Below are 16,212 nucleotides of genomic sequence, written 5' to 3'. Positions count from 1 at the left end.
GAAGAGAATGCTCAGGGTTGTCCATAATTTTCTTGATTCTCTGGAGAATCCTCCTTTGCATTATCTCCTCCAGTGGTCAATCAGCTGCTCCCGATGTTAAACCAGCTTGTTGCCATGGTTACGCATCATAACACATGTTCAAAAACTGAAAAAAGCTAAAAAAAAATAGCAGTAAAAATCCTCCAAGCTTCACAGCACCAGAAACAGAAAAGTAAAGTGTCCAAAAAATAAGTTTTTCTTGAGAAACTAGAAGAAAAAATGTCCAAGAAAAGGCATAACTTACATATAGTCAACAGAGCTACTCCAACATGCAGCCGCACAGAGCAGTGCAGTTCCGGGAGAACAAAAAAAATAATGATAATAATGGTCAGGGAAACGGAATCTGCCAGCATCAGCTTCCTTTGATGATGTCATAAAGGGCACAGTCCTATATAAAGGGCAAACATAAAGCAGGCACACAGACAGCTTCATTTGCAGATTGGTTTTAGACCTGAACAGACCTACAATGGCTACTGGTGGACCACACGAGGGAAACATGGAGGTATTTTCAGACACATATGAAGCTGAATTAGACCAAAGATATGAGATTTTACAAAGAGAATTACGAGATCTGGAAGTCAAAAAACTAGTTTTTGGTAACCAGGAACGCGACTTTGAACAAAGGGTGGATGCGTTTGAGAAAAACATAGCTTGCATCAGGGAAAGTCTCCAAGAGGAAAGACAGAAATTGGAAACAAAAACGCAGGATCTGGAGAAAAGAGAATGCCACTTTGAGGATCAACAAAAGAAACTAACGAATCATGTTGATGAACTAAAGACTAGCTCTCAGAAAGGAAGAGATAATTTTGTTTCAACTCAGTTACTCGACGAACACAGAGTAAAGATTGAGTTGGAAAACAGGGAACTGCAGAAACAAAGACAAGAAATTCAAGATGAGTGGAATAAGATTAAAGAAACTCAAATTGCAAATTGTGAGATGGCCAAAAACTTGAATAAGACACAAGAGAAAGTCAGAGATTTATGGAAAGCTTTACAGGTAAGCGAAGAGAGATCAACAGAAGAAATTAGTAACTTGAAAAGAGATCTGGAAAGACAGAAATTAGAGTTTATCGAATCTAAGGAACAAACAGAAAGGGAGTTAACTGCAGAAAAGCAGGCTCTCCGCGATGAGAAGGAGCGTTTAAACGCTGGGAAAATTACTCTACAGAACCAGATCGTTGAGTTTCAGACTGAATCAGAGCAGATCCGACAGATTCTGCTCAAAGACAAACTAGATGTTCAACTTCTGAGAGAAAATCTGCAGGAGGACAAATTGGAGGTAATGAAAACAGCAGAAGGGTTTGTGAAAGATTTCAACGAAAGTTTACAGGATTTGAAGGAGAAGCTGGAATTTCTGAGTCTTGAGAAGAGAAGTCTGGAGGAAGAAAAACAACGTTTCCTGATGACCAAGTCAGAATCAGAGAAGGAACAAGGGAGGCTTTACAAAATCCTCGAGGAAGAATTAGACAATTTGCATTTGGGAAAACAAAGTCTGGAAACACAAGTGATGGACTTTAGGGAAGAAATTGCTGCAGCAGGTAAGATCTTAAAAGAGAAGGAAACTGCTCTAGAAGAAGGGCTGGAGGGTCTGAGACTTCAGAGAGAAACTCTGGAGGAAGAAAAGACAAATTTCCAGCTAACAAAGTTCAGATCGGAAGAGGAGAATAAGGGAATACAGGCTTACCTCCAACAAGAGCTGAAAAAATTACGAGTTGGGCAACAGAGTCTAGACAAACAGATGATGGAGTCTGAACAGAGAAACATAAACTCAGAGCAGATCATTCAAGACATTCGACGGGTTCTTCAGGAAGAGAGAGACTGTTTAGTAATGCTCCGACAAAACCTGGAGGAAGAGAAACAACGTTTCCTGATAACTAAGTCAGAATCAGAGCAGGAACAAGGGAGGCTTTACAAAATCCTCGAGGAAGAATTAGACAATTTGCGTTTGGGAAAACAAAGTCTGGAAACACAAGTGATGGACTTTAGGGAAGAAATTGCTGCAGCAGGTAAGATTTTAAAAGAGAAAGAAACTGCTCTAGAAGAAGGGCTGGAGGGTCTGAGACTTCAGAGAGAAACTCTGGAGGAAGAAAAGACAAATTTCCAGCTAACAAAGTTCAGATCGGAAGAGGAGAATAAGGGAATACAGGCTTACCTCCAACAAGAGCTGAAAAAATTACGAGTTGGGCAACAGAGTCTAGACAAACAGATGATGGAGTCTGAACAGAGAAACATAAACTCAGAGCAGATCATTCAAGACATTCGACGGGTTCTTCTGGAAGAGAGAGACTGTTTAGTAATGCTCCGACAAAACCTGGAGGAAGAGAAACAACGTTTCCTGATAACTAAGTCAGAATCAGAGCAGGAACAAGGGAGGCTTTACAAAATCCTCGAGGAAGAATTAGACAATTTGCGTTTGGGAAAACAAAGTCTGGAAACACAAGTGACGGACTTTAGGGAAGAAATTGCTGCAGCAGGTAAGATTTTAAAAGAGAAAGAAACTGCTCTAGAAGAAGGGCTGGAGGGTCTGAGACTTCAGAGAGAAACTCTGGAGGAAGAAAAGACAAATTTCCAGTTAAAAAAGTTCAGATCGGAAGAGGGGAATAAGGAAATACAGGCAAAAGAGCTGGAAATATTCCAAATTAGGCAACAAACTCTCATCAAACAGATGACAGACTCTGAAGAGAGAGACATAAACTCAGAGCAGGTCATTCAAGACATTCAACGGGTTTTTCAGGAAGAGAGAGACTGTTTAGTAACGCTCTCACAAAACCTGGAGGAAGAGAAACTAGAGTTTATGGAAAAAAGGGAAGCAGAAACTCACCTTTTAAAGGAGAAACAACAAGCTCTGGAAGAAGGGGTTGAACTTTTGACTCAAGAGGTAATTAATTCTTTGGAAGCGAGAATGGATGAAATTGACAGACATGTTGGACAATGTTTCCAGCTTCTTCAAGAGGAAGAGGGGGGTTTAGATCAGATTGTGCAGGAGCTGGAAGCAGCATTTTTAAATGTCGAAGACGAGCAGCCACCTGTGGAGGACGAGTCAGACAGTCCCACAGCTGCGTCTGAAGATCTGGGGGAACTGAATTTAGAAAAAACTGTGACTACCCAGGTACCCAGTGACGGGAACCCAACTCTTCATGGTCCTCATGATGATGATGATGTCAGGGAACTGAGTTTAGAAAAAACAAAGACAAATTCAGAAGAGGAGCATGAAGAAAAGTATGAATGCTTCCTAGATGAGTTCCAGTATTTAGAAGCTGGGAATCAGAGTTTAGAAGAACAGAAGATGGACTCTCAAGAGAACGAAAAAGATTCAGCCCAGATTCATCACGAGGTGCAAACTCTGGCTGACCATGTCTTGGGAACTGGATACCTGTTGGGTACCCAGTACCTTGGTACCCAGCAATGGGTTAGAGGGCACTTGTTACTTGGTACCCGATACAGGGGCCCCTGCTACGCAGTATGTCCTCATAATGATGAAACACAAACGATTGAACTAAGGGAAGAAATGCAGAAAGCATCTTTAAACGTCGAAGACGAGCAGCCACCTGTGGAGGACGAGTCAGACAATCCCACAGCTGTGTCTGAAGATCTGGGGGAACTGAATTTAGAAAAAACAGTGACTACCCAGGTACCCAGTGACGGGAACCCAACTGTTCCCAGTCTTCATGATGATAACGACGAGCTTCCAGAGAACCCCGGGCCTGCCCATGGGAGCGCTGAAGAAGAATGGGAGGCTGAAGAAGAATGGGAGGCTGAAGAAGACTGGGAGGCTGAAGAGCCAACGCCTTCTACATCTGGCCTAGGATCCAGCTGGGACTAATCCGACTTCTACTAGAGACGACTTCTTCCAGAACACCAATGAAGATCAGAAAAGCATATAAAAGTGAAGTAGGGAGCTTGGCATGGGTTTAGATTTTTTAAAACTAGGAAATAGAGAATTTGAATCAGGAAAACGTAAAATTTTCAGAGAGAAGAAACTGAATGGGTGAGAGAGTAGATGCTGCAGACCTGCAGGAACAGGATTGCAGGCAGAGGAAATAATACGAGCAGCCAATCTAAATTTAGTAAGTAGTAACACACAGTAACACGAGGGATTAAACAAAGGCTCAAAGTTTAGAAGAGCAGAAAATTAACCTGTAGTTCTTCAAGAGCTTCTGCAGGAGGAAATAGGAATGGGTTAAAGATTTTAGCTCTAACAATTACGCTTATCAGAGCTTCTAGTTTCCGTAGACTAAGAGTCAATACCTTAGATGGGTTGGCTCTTGATTTAAAATGCCACTACATTAGAGAGTTTTTACACTATGTGTCTAGGATGTAGCTTCTTCCACCAACAGGTACTAAAATACAAACGAAGAAAAAAAAACGCAGCACAGGTGACATCTCAACCGATCAAATCATTTCTGTGTCTCCGTGTGCTGCGTGGGGGTTTTCTCTGGGTGCTCCAGTTCACCCCCAACCCCAAATCCTAAAATCCTGACACGTTAAGCCTAATTTATACTTCTCCGTCATCGCCACGAGGGAGAGGCACGCTCGCACGGATGGAGACAATTTGCCCTCAGACTTCTCCGTCTCCTGGGGAGTGTTGCAAAGCAACTCCCCGCTAGGACATTTAACCCTCTCAGGCTCAAAATAAGTTTTGATAAAAGGACGAACAACTAAATCCTTCAGGGGTACTTCTGAGTTAAAAGTGCTCACGAAACACGTATGTGGAGTAACCAGGTAGGTAGGCTTATACATTGCAAATCTGCAACGCCTGCCTCCAGAGGGTTTAAACACGATGAAAATATACTTTCTATCAAACATCTCACATCAATCCAGTTAATTTAATAGGTTTTAAAGATCATTGTCACGGTTCTTTCATGGATCTGTATTTCTCTCCATGGACTCATCATGTTTTGCTCCACTGAGCTTGTTGCAGGTGGGTGTGTCGGAGAGTCTCAGCTGTGGCTGATTTTCCCATCAGCAATTCAATTCAGTTCAATTCAAGTTTATTTATAAAGCGCCAAATCACGACAAGAGTCGTCTCAAGGCACTTCACACAGTAAGCATTCCAATACAGGTCAGGGGTCTCATTTGTCAAACATTGCGTAGAATCCTTACTAAAACTGTACTTAAGCTCAGCAAAAAAAAAGTACTTACCCCAAGTAGGTTTGTGATCTATCAAACATGGAGTACGCACAGCTGCACGCAATCTCCGCTTCATAAATCAGAGACTAACGAGAATGTTTCTCAGCTGCATTTTAGTCACATCCTGCCCTCACCACGCCCACTTACTGCCATAAATAGTCAATGCAAAGTGCCTTGTGGATCTCATGCATACACATAAGCCGGCTGTTGCAGCGTTCCGCCAATGACGATGGCGACCGTAGATCAAGGCAGATCAAGGAAGCGCAATTTCACAGAAGCAGAAATTGAGGTACCTGTTGGTGAGGCGGAGAAATGAAAGGAAGTGCTTTTGCAAAACAAATAAGAGAAAATCCACAGAGTGGCACAGTGTTGCTGAAGCCGTCAATGTTGTTAATTCTTCAGAGAGATCTGTGGCGGATATAAAAAAAATGGTCCAATAGGGATTCGATCCCCATACTACCAGGTGAAAGTCACACACACTAACCAGTCAGCCAAACAGAAATCTCCCCTATTCAACTAGCCAGGGCGCATGATTAATCGGGTCACAGTGAAAGGACACGCACTGTCAGACGCATGACATTCTGTCTCAATCTGCCCCCCGCTGATATTCTGCATTCCGTATTCTGCGCTTCAGGCTGTGTGTGTGTGTGCGTGTGTGTGAGTGTGAGTGTGCACGTGCGTGTGTGTGTGTCGGGGGGGGGGGGGGGGGGGGGGGGGGCTTGTCTGTGTGAAAACGAAGCTGTAAAAGAGATAATGCTGCTGGATTTCATAATTGTATCTTCTCAGCAGCAGCACTGCAGGTGCTGCCCATGTCCAACTTGTGCATAAGCCAGGTCCTTAGTCAGCTTAAAGTTGCGCACATTTTTCCGCTACGTTTTCTTTCATAAATCCTAAAGTTTGCGTGGAAAGTTGCTTACGCAGTTTTCCAACCCTGTTTTGTGCGTAATCAAGCTTGATAAATGAGGCCCCAGTTCATTAAGCCAATCAGTAAAAAGTTTCCTATACATACCAAGTAATGTTTCTATAGTTACATTGTGATTTCTTAGTAAATGTGCATAATCACCACTCTGGCACAGGTAGAGGGTCTTAAATGCATTTTAATGAGTACTTAGAGATTGTTCTGTTTTTCTGGCACCAGGTGATGGTTGTTTCATGCAGTGGCAGATTTAGCAATTTGGGGGCCCAAGGCGAACACAGACATGGGCCCCTTACCAGTGTTGGGCAAGTTACTTCAAAACTGTAATACATTAATTATTACTTGTTACCCTCATTTTAAAGTAATTCATTACATTACAATATTACTGATTTTAAAATGTAAGGCATTACACTACTTTTGCATTACTCTAAGTTACTTTCAACAAAACAACTTCAGTATGAGTTTGGTAATCTGATGCCCGGTGAACTCATGACACATCCGGTGGAAGGTGATGTGGTGTCTGAGCTAGGACTGCTGTTAAAAACAGTTCTTTAGAAGGATTGTTTATGAAATAAATGAAACAACAATCTGTACTCTCAACATGCTGCCATCTTAGATTAACTGAGCAGGGAGTGAGGTGGTGGGGGCTCCAAGTCTATTTAGCCTTGGTCCCCAAATGCCTTGATACGGCCCTGGATGTGGGACTGGCTTCTGGGGTGATCTGATTCTATCACATGTATAAATATTGAATGCTTATATATTATTGCTTTTCACTGGTAAAAATGTGTATTGGGGATAAATCTACCTACTTTTTTCTTTTCAAGCACTTTGCTTTGTTTTCTTGATTTTATTTGAATAATTTCCTGCCCTTTCTCTCTCTAACCTTCCTGCATGCTACATGTTTTCTCCATATTCCAGAAAAAACTGTTTCCTAGACTTCCTACTTTCTAACTATCAGCCAAAGGAATCTTCACATGCGCGGCGCTCCAGCAGCAATGAGTTAAAATCACCGGAGCCCAGATTAACTCAGCTGAGGCAAAGCACGTCAGAAAAGTAAGAATACCAGAGAACATGCGCTGATATGAACGATCGCAGGTGAATTATTTTGTTTTAGTGGAGCGATTTTGTGAATGTTGCAGCGGCCGCGTGGAGGATGCAGCTGGAGTATTTGAGCCGGGTGCAGAACAGAACACCGGTACCGCTGCGTCCTCTCTGCCTGCAAAGCGGAGTCCATAAATGACGTAATATATGCAGACACTGGATCTTTCTTCGGGTTACCCGCAATTTGAATTTTTAAGAAATGCATCTTGATTCTGGGTTTAAAATGCATTGTAATTACTGCGTTACTGACAATTGTACCGAGTAAATATTACCATTTTTTTCCCTGTAATGCCTTACATTACCACATTACAACAAAAAGCAATGCATTACAGTAATTAATTACTTCTGTATTCAGGAGTATATCAACACTCTTTAGTCAATGCATTAAAAACATCTATTTTAATTAATAGTTTAATAGTTAATCAAATTTAAAAAAATGGTCGGATGGGACTGGAGGACATGTGCACTCATACCTGCCTACTGCCATTCCTGAGCAAGCTCATAGCTGAAGCAACTATAGGGGATGCTTTTGATACATGCTGGTGCCCTGAGGCTTTCTTTACAAATGCAAAGGAAGTGCAATTTCCTGGTAAAGGGACTCTGCAATAATTATAATTCCTCCAATAGGTTTTACTGACAAGCTGGACTTTCTGCAAACTGCAGTAAAAAGTGAAAAAAAAAATTTTGACGATTAATTAGGGTTGCTGGATATTGGCTTTGTCACAGATTTTCAACTCCTCCTTGAACCGTCACCTTATCGTGGTGGAGGAGTTTGAGTGCCCTAATGATCCTAGGAGCTATGTTGTCTGGGGCACTTAGTGCCCCTGGTAGGGTCTCCCATGACAAATTGGTCTTAGGTGAAGGGTGAGACAAAGAACGGTTCGAAGGATCTTTCATGGCGGTTAAAACGAAGAGTCGGAGTACCCGGCCCGGAGGGTTACCGGGGTCCCACCCTGGAGCCAGGCCTGGGGTTGGGGCCCGTGAGCGAGCGCCTGGTGGCCGGGCTTTCGCCCATGGGGCCCGGCCGGGCCCAGCCCGAACCGGATACATGGGCTCGTCCAACTGTGGACCCACCACCCGCAGGAGGAACATGAAGGGTCCGGTGCAATGTGAATCGGGTGGCAGACCAAGGCGGGAGCCTTGGCGGTCCAATCCCCGGACAAGAAAACTAGTTTTTGGGACATGGAACGTCACCTCGCTGGCGGGGAAGGAGCCGGAGCTTGTGGCAGAGGTTGAGCGGTACCGGCTAGATATAGTCGGACTCACCTCGACACATAGCATTGGCTCTGGAACCCGAGACCTGGAGAGGGGTTGGACACTCTACTTTGCTGGAGTTGCTCCGGGTGAGAGGCGGAGGGCTGGGGTTGGCTTTTTGTTAGCCCCGAGACTCTCTGCCTGTGTGTTGGGGTTTACCCCGGGGGACAAGATGGTAGCTTCCTTGCGCCTTCGGGTCGGGGAACGGGTCCTGACTGTTGTTTGTGCTTATGGGCCAAATATCAGTTCAGAGTACCCACCCTTTTTGGAGTCCCTGGGACGAGTGCTAGATAGTGCTCCATCAGGGGACTCCATTGTCCTGCTGGGGGACTTCAATGCTCACGTGGGCAATGACAGCTTGACCTGGAGGGGTGTGATTGGGAGGAACAGCCCACCTGATCAGAACTCGAGCGGTGTTTTGTTATTGGACTTCTGTGCAAGCCGCAGTTTGGCCATAACGAACACCATGTTCGAACATAAGGATGCCCACCGGTACACTTGGTACCAGGGCAGCCTAGGTCACAGGTCGATGATAGATTTTGTAGTCGTATCATCTGACCTGCGGCCGTATGTTTTGGACACCCGAGTGAAGAGAGGGGCGGAGCTGTCAACTGATCACCACCTGGTGGTGAGTTGGATCAGATGGCAAGGGAACATGCCGCGTAGACCTGGCAGACCCAAACGCATAGTGAGGGTCTGCTGGAAACGCCTGGCAGAAGAACCTGTCAAGACGGTCTTCAACTCCCACCTCCGGCAGAGCTTTGACCACGTCCCGAGAGCAGTGGGGGACATTGAGTCCGAGTGGGCCTTGTTCCACTCTGCGATTGTCGAGGCGGCTGTTGCTAGCTGTGGTCGTAAGGTGGCCGGTGCCAGTCGTGGTGGCAACCCCCGTACCCGCTGGTGGACACCAGAGGTTCGGGGAGCCGTCAGGCTGAAGAAGGAGGCCTACAGGGCGTGGCTGGTCTGTGGGTCTCCGGAGGCAGCAGACAGCTACCGGATAGCCAAGCGGGGTGCAGCAGTGGCAGTTGCCGAGGCAAAATCTCGGGCGTGGGAGGAGTTTGGTGAGGCCATGGAGAAAGACTATCGATCGGCTCCAAAGAGGTTCTGGCAAACTGTCCGGCGCCTCAGGAGAGGAAGGCAGCAACTCGCTCACACTGTTTACAGTGGGGATGGGGAGCTGCTGACGTCAACTGAGGCTATAGTCGGACGGTGGAAGGAATACTTTGAGGAGCTCCTCAATCCCACCAATGCGCATTCCGAGGAGGAACCAGAGCTGGGAGGCCTGGGGATGGACTGTCCGATCTCGGGGGCAGAAGTTGCTGAGGTAGTCAAACAACTACACAGCGGCGGAGCCCCGGGGGCGGATGAGGTTCGTCCTGGGTATCTCAAGGCTATGGATGTTGTAGGGCTGTCATGGTTGACACGTCTCTGCAACATTGCGTGGTCATCGGGGGCAGTTCCTAGGGAGTGGCAGACCGGGGTGGTGGTCCCCATCTTTAAGAAGGGTGACCTGAGGGTGTGTTCCAACTATAGGGGGATCACACTCCTCAGCCTCCCTGGAAAGGTCTACTCCAAGGTACTGGAGAGGAGGGTCCGATCGATAGTTGAATCTCAGATAGAGGAGGAGCAATGTGGTTTTCGTCCTGGCCGTGGAACTGTGGACCAGCTCTATACCCTTGCAAGGGTGATGGAGGGGGCATGGGAGTTTGCCCAACCAATCCACATGTGCTTTGTGGATTTGGAGAAGGCTTATGACCGTGTCCCCAGGGGCACCCTGTGGGGGACGCTCCAGGAGTATGGGGTGGGTGGCTTTCTGTTAAGGGCCATTCAGTCCCTTTACCAGAGGAGCGTGAGTTTGGTCCGCATAGCCGGTAGTAAGTCGGACCTGTTCCCAGTGAGGGTTGGACTCCGCCAGGGCTGCCCTTTGTCACCGGTTCTGTTCATCACTTTTATGGACAGAATTTCTAGACGCAGCCGTGGTGTGGAGTGTGTCGAGTTTGGTGGCAGGAGAATCTCGTCTCTGCTTTTTGCGGATGATGTGGTCCTCCTAGCTTCATCCAGCTCTGACCTTCAGCTCTTGCTGGGTAGGTTCGCGGCCGAATGTGAAGCGGCTGGGATGAGGATCAGCACCTCCAAATCTGAGACCATGGTTCTCGACCGGAAAAGGGTGGCTTGCCACCTCCGGGTCGGGGGAGAGGTCCTACCTCAAGTGGAGGAGTTTAAGTATCTCGGGGTCTGGTTCACGAGTGAGGGTAGGAGGGATCGGGAGATCGACAGGCGGATTGGTTCGGCGTCTGCAGTGATGCGGACGCTGAGCCGATCTGTCGTGGGGAAGAGGGAGCTGAGCCAGAAAGCCAGGCTCTCGATTTACCGGTCGATCTACGTCCCAATCCTCACCTATGGTCATGAGCTTTGGGTAATGACTGAAAGAACGAGATTGCGGATACAAGCGGCCGAAATGAGTTTCCTCCGTAGGGTGGCCGGGCTCAGCCTTAGAGATAGGGTGAGGAGCTCGGACATTCGGGAGGGACTCGGAGTAGAACCGCTGCTCCTCCGGATCGAAAGGAGCCAGTTGAGGTGGTTTGGGCATCTGGTCAGGATGCCTCCTGGACGCCTCCCCGGGGAGGTGTTTCGGGCATGTCCTGCCGGCAGAAGGCCCCCGGGTCGACCCAGGACACGTTGGAGAGGTTACATCTCCAATCTGGTCCGGGAACGCCTTGGGGTCCTGCCGGAGGAGCTGGTGGACAAGGCCGGGGAGAGGACGGCCTGGAGCTCCCTAGTTGGGATGCTGCCCCCGCGACCCGGACCCGGATAAGCGGAGGAAGACGAGACGAGAGACGAGAGACAGATTTTCAATAAACCGCTATTGTCTGACTCTTTAAACCAATATTAATGCATGCTGTGTCCCTGTCTCATGTAAAAATAAAGCATTTACGAAAATCTTCAGATAAGAAAAGCAAGCCTAGGGTGAAAATTATTGTTTTTGTTAGCTGTTTAGCTACAAATAGCTACGATCGTATGTTCACCACACGGTAACGCTCTACTTCACAAATCAATTAAAATATCTCAAACACTTTACCTTGGATCTGTCATATTATGACATGTTGAGAGAGAGGAGTTGCAGCTGAAGAGTTTGATGTATAGCATGTATATGGTATGTAATGATGTATAGCATGTATATGGTATGTAATGATGTATAGCATGTATATGGTATGTAAAAGTTGTCATTAAAAGACTGACAACTGATACTGATTTTTTCCCATATTTTAATGCTGATAACAGCTGACACGAATGGTAAACTAATAATGTTGGACATCCCTTCAATTAATATTTGTGTCATCGTTAAAATGTTTCCTATAATTATAGTAAGTTATATACAACTATACCAGATTATTTTTTAATAAACAAAAATAAACTGATCCTATGAATGTTTCTCTTCCATCTGTGTAGCGGTAGCTGAAAAACCTTGATTAGCCAATTGCGTGACTGAGTAGGGCCAGTGGCATGACCCGTTTAATGGAAAAAAAGTCCAAACTATGAAATCCCTACAGAGAACTGTACTGGTGACGACACCAGAACCACCGGTGGGATTCAAATCACTTGGCTGTTGTGTGTTTTGGGTTGAAATGGAGGCAGAAATAAGGAAAAGATCTGAAAAAGCAGAAGAGAAAAAAATAACCATTATGGCAGCTGCTGACAATCATAAACTGGCAAGTCATTTGGCTGACAAGTGTATTGGTTGGTGTTGTGGGACCACGACAGTGATGTATAGTGCACCAGTTGGAATATGTGCTCATTTGTTTCAGATGGTAGCTGTGCAGCAGGGCTTGGGTGTGTTTTACAGAAGTGTGTTTTTAGCTCTTTGGAAATTTCTTGGGTTTGCAAACTCAGAGTGTACAAATGTAACCGTAGGCCATATGGTGAAAAGTTGTTTATTGTCTCTAAGGGGTTATTACAACTTGTAAGACTTTCCTTGTTGCTGTCTTAGTTTTTCTTTCTGTTTTTTATCATGTGCAGCGATTAAACTGATTAAATCTGTTCCATGATAAACCTGTCTGATGGTGTATTGTTACCTTTCACAGATAAAGCCTGAAGTCGCAGAATGGCCAAGTCTTTGTGTCGTTAATGATTTTGGAACACTCTCAGTTGTCCGGCTTCAGTAGATGTTTCTTTGTGAAGCTGATATTCACAGTGACTCATGCCCCATAATGACTGTAATAATAGTCTACAAACCCCCCACAGGTAAGAAGTATGCCCTTTTCAGAAATTATAGGTTGTTATTCTGAATGATTAAGGAATATGGATGTCACAAAGCACAAAGACGGAAGTGCAGTCAAAGAGTGGTGGAGGGTCCTTTTTACAAGCTCTAATCATTTCAATTCAAAGCAAAAACTTGGCATTTTTTCACAGACTTTGCAGTTTTGGGTTCATGTTTTGGGTGCACGGGTAAAAACCTTGTCCTTGATACCAGCCGTAGATTAGCCACATAAGGACATAACTGTCTACCTGTTTCAGTGGGAGGTCGGCAGGACTTAATGGATGTCTTGGTATTGAGATTGTAGTAGTGCGAAGAGAGGAAGGAGGCTCTGGGTTTTTTTCATGAAATCTATTCAGGCTCTGATCTTTTTGCTCAGTCAAAAAATTGGAGCAGGACCTCCCTCCACAGCGTGACTCTACTATTTCTAGATACAGATAAGAAATTCATGAAAGGGAATTTAGAAAAAAAAAAACGCTTTTTCCCACTTCTGATCCTCCAGCACCTTTCAAGCAAAGATCTACACAGAATTTGCATAGGTAGAGAGGAGGAGAAAAAAAACATCAGGATTTTCCCATACAAGTGCAGAATTTGAAAATATGCTTCATAGTGGGACATCTGCTAACCGAACTCAGGATAGAATCTCCCAAAATACACATGGACGCATAGATTAACTAAGAAATGAACAGAAATACTCAATTACAAGAGGAAGAAACCCTCAGACAGTGACAAACCTACCCAGAAACTATTTAACAGACTCATTTTTTAGCTCAACTTACAAAAAATGAGGAAAAAAAACGGGACAGGGAATCATATCATAAAAGAAAAACAAAGAAGGAAACGACCCATTGAGGAAGAAAAAGAAACAGCTCTTTCTCTTCTTTTGCACATCCCTCCATAATTCTGGTAAGGCCGCTGGGAGATTGATGCGTCTGTCTTTCTCATACCTTCTGTGACTGCTCAGTGAGGCAGCATGCGCCATGAAACTAGCCGTATTCCTAAATGATGAATGCACGCTACTGCGTCCACCGGGACAAGAGGCAAATCTAATATCAGCAGAGAGAGGAGGCTGATATTGAAAATCATGTGGAATTTCGCCTGCTCCGATATTGAAAATCTTCATTCTAATTGCACGAATGAATTGAATGTTCTGTTTTGATAAATCCACGCTGCCTCTGAGGGAATTGTATAAATGAAGCATCACAGATTTGTTTGAGGTTTTCTGCATGTGTGAGTGTTCGTGTGCCCGGAAGTTGTTTTCGTACTCTTCTTGAGCTGTTTGTTGATTGCTTATTTAATCAAGCCTATATATATATATATATATATATATATATATATATATATATATATATATATATATATATATATATATATATATATATATACACACACACACACACGTGTAGTGTTAACACACAAAATAAATGCAGCTGTGACAAGATCCTCCAACCACATATTACAACACATCAGTGCATCATGAAGGGAACATTTTTCAAACATATGGAGAAAAGACAGACAGCATATCAGTATAGAAAATCATTTTTATTTCTCATAAGGCTGCCTTGTAAGGAACTTATATCTACTGGGGGGATAGCTATTTTTCTCCATTGTGACTAAAACTTTCTTGATGTCATTTGAAGTAACATCTCTCTCTGGTGTGTGAGAGGGAGATATACACGACATGAGCTGGTACCCTTGAACACTTGTTATGATCATCCTCATATCTGCTCTGCAGCTGCTGAAAATCCCTGCTGTCTTTGGGTGAAAAGGTCAAGAATATTTGTCACCGTTGCTTTTTCTACGTGAAGCAGTTCTATATATTTGTTTTTATACAGAAACTGCAAGCATCACAGCCAAAGACGTGGTTAAATGACAACCAGAACCTGTTTTTTCATTGTTCAGCAACAACCTTATTATACCCATTGTGAGCATCAGCTGTGAAGTTGTCCTGGATTATGTTCAAAAGTAGATCATTATTCCACCGTGAGAGCTCCTGTTAAAGTGGTAAATATATTTATCAGCCTTCCTGGATCCGTCATCTTGCAGTGTATGTTTTATATATGTATGTATATACACAAATGATCGAACTTAAAAATAAAAATAAAATGAGTGCTCACAAATCTACATGGGGCATGCCCAGCAATAAAAGTCAAAATGTCCCCTGCGAAGGAAGGTCAGACCATAAAGGTGGACCACAAGACGTCCAGTTTGTCTCGTTATGAGCTGCTAGAGGTCACAGTTTTTTTAAGTCTCCATTTTATAAGCAAAATGTCCTCTTTGAAATCAGGGCAACGCCATATTTTCCCAGCAGCAAATCCTTTTTTGTACCTTGGTTTTAGCACTATGGATTCCATGTTTAGCTCCATGTCAGCCCAGTTACCAGTCCAGCTTGAGGCAGTCCAGGAGATTGTCTTTAACAAGCTGTAAACAACCCTTACTTGGCTCTCTGGTTTTCAGAAAAAGGACAGAATGAGGATTGAGTAGGTTGGAAACCGTCCATAGCCACACCAAAGAGGAGAGTCACCAGCACAGGCTCGTTGATCAAACAGGGGATTAATGTGGTTTCAAATCCATGGCACCACACGAGCAAAGCTGTTTTATCTGGGTGGATATCCTTTCTGTGGTCCCAGGTAAGCCAGTCCGTAGTCGTAGATGTAATAGTTTTAGACCATTCAATGGAATAAGAACAGGTGCTCGAAGGGAGGGAGGAAGGGTCTGGCATTCTGCCCTGCAATGGGAGCTCTCTGTTAGGTCCTGGGATGAATCTGCAACACAGAGGACAAAAAACCCACACTGGCTTAGAGGCAACAAAAGCGTTAATGTGTGCAAGAAATAGCCACTGCTTTTTCCTCGAATTTCAGAAAGGAGGGGACTCATTTGAACTCCAGAAGTTTGATAATCCTGTTTTGAATTGATGTTTCTACTAAAACCAAACAACATAGATGAATGGAGGCTGTGCTAAAATTGTTATAAACACATTTAGACAAATCCTTGGTGTGTTTCTATGCTGTGTATATAGGCTTCATATATTTCCACTCTTGCAGTTTAAAAACATCTTCAGTGTACTGACTACCTCCTTTGTTTAAACCCTCAAGCAAAGACAGACAACCGCAATTATGGAAAATCCTCTAAGCTGATGAAATAAGTTTGGCCTTGCAGGGTTAACATTACAGCCTTGTTAAATCAGGGCCCTCGCTGTCAAGTCTGAGCCGGCTCCTTGTGACTCTGGTTCAGGGACTCTCAATTCAGCTTCACTTGCGGATCTGGACTCATTTCAGTGGTGCTCTGTGAAGCCTTGAGACAGATTGAATGTTCTGTTTTTCAACGTCTTATTCAATACGACACTTGATTGAAAACTACGTGCAAACTGTCTGCATAATGGAAGACACTGTATTTATTGCTTCCCCAACTCGTGCAACTAAACATCATGAAAATTTGAGCATATTCTCCAGTTATTTTACTGTTTCAGGAAAACGCAGTGAAACTAACTTCACGGCAAACTGTGAAACTAATTAGA

The 16,212-nt window shown here is 44.4% G+C and overlaps 2 protein-coding genes across 3 annotated transcripts in view; one reads left to right on the top strand and one right to left on the bottom strand.

The window, feature by feature from the left end:
* The first annotated feature begins 279 nt into the window (after positions 1–279).
* On the top strand, positions 280–3,994 carry LOC129167818 (trichohyalin-like). Its single transcript, XM_070549898.1, has one exon. The coding sequence runs from the start codon at positions 506–508 to the stop codon at positions 3,860–3,862; it is 3,357 nt and encodes a 1,118-aa protein (XP_070405999.1). The 5' UTR covers positions 280–505; the 3' UTR covers positions 3,863–3,994.
* Positions 3,995–14,218: 10,224 nt separating this feature from the next.
* Positions 14,219–16,212, bottom strand: part of LOC107385433 (chemokine-like protein TAFA-1) — a 214,493-nt gene continuing 212,499 nt past the window's right edge. For both annotated transcript variants that reach the window (XR_008566044.2, XM_015959291.3), the window contains one exon: positions 14,219–15,460. Coding sequence is in view for 1 of the 2 variants with exons in the window: in XM_015959291.3 (XP_015814777.1) it covers positions 15,443–15,460 (18 nt within the window). In the remaining variant the exon portion in view is untranslated. The remainder of the gene's footprint in view (positions 15,461–16,212) is intronic.

The sequence above is a fragment of the Nothobranchius furzeri genome, chromosome 3 (assembly GCF_043380555.1).
Source record: "Nothobranchius furzeri strain GRZ-AD chromosome 3, NfurGRZ-RIMD1, whole genome shotgun sequence".
In the NCBI taxonomy this organism is placed as follows: domain Eukaryota; kingdom Metazoa; phylum Chordata; class Actinopteri; order Cyprinodontiformes; family Nothobranchiidae; genus Nothobranchius; species Nothobranchius furzeri.
The sequence above is the reverse complement of the archived record's forward strand: the minus strand, read 5'-3'. Positions and strand labels throughout refer to the sequence as shown.

Bases quoted from the DNA above. Each gene is read 5' to 3' on its own strand.
- LOC129167818 (XM_070549898.1), top strand. From the start codon at position 506: ATGGCTACTGGTGGACCACACGAGGGAAACATGGAGGTATTTTCAGAC.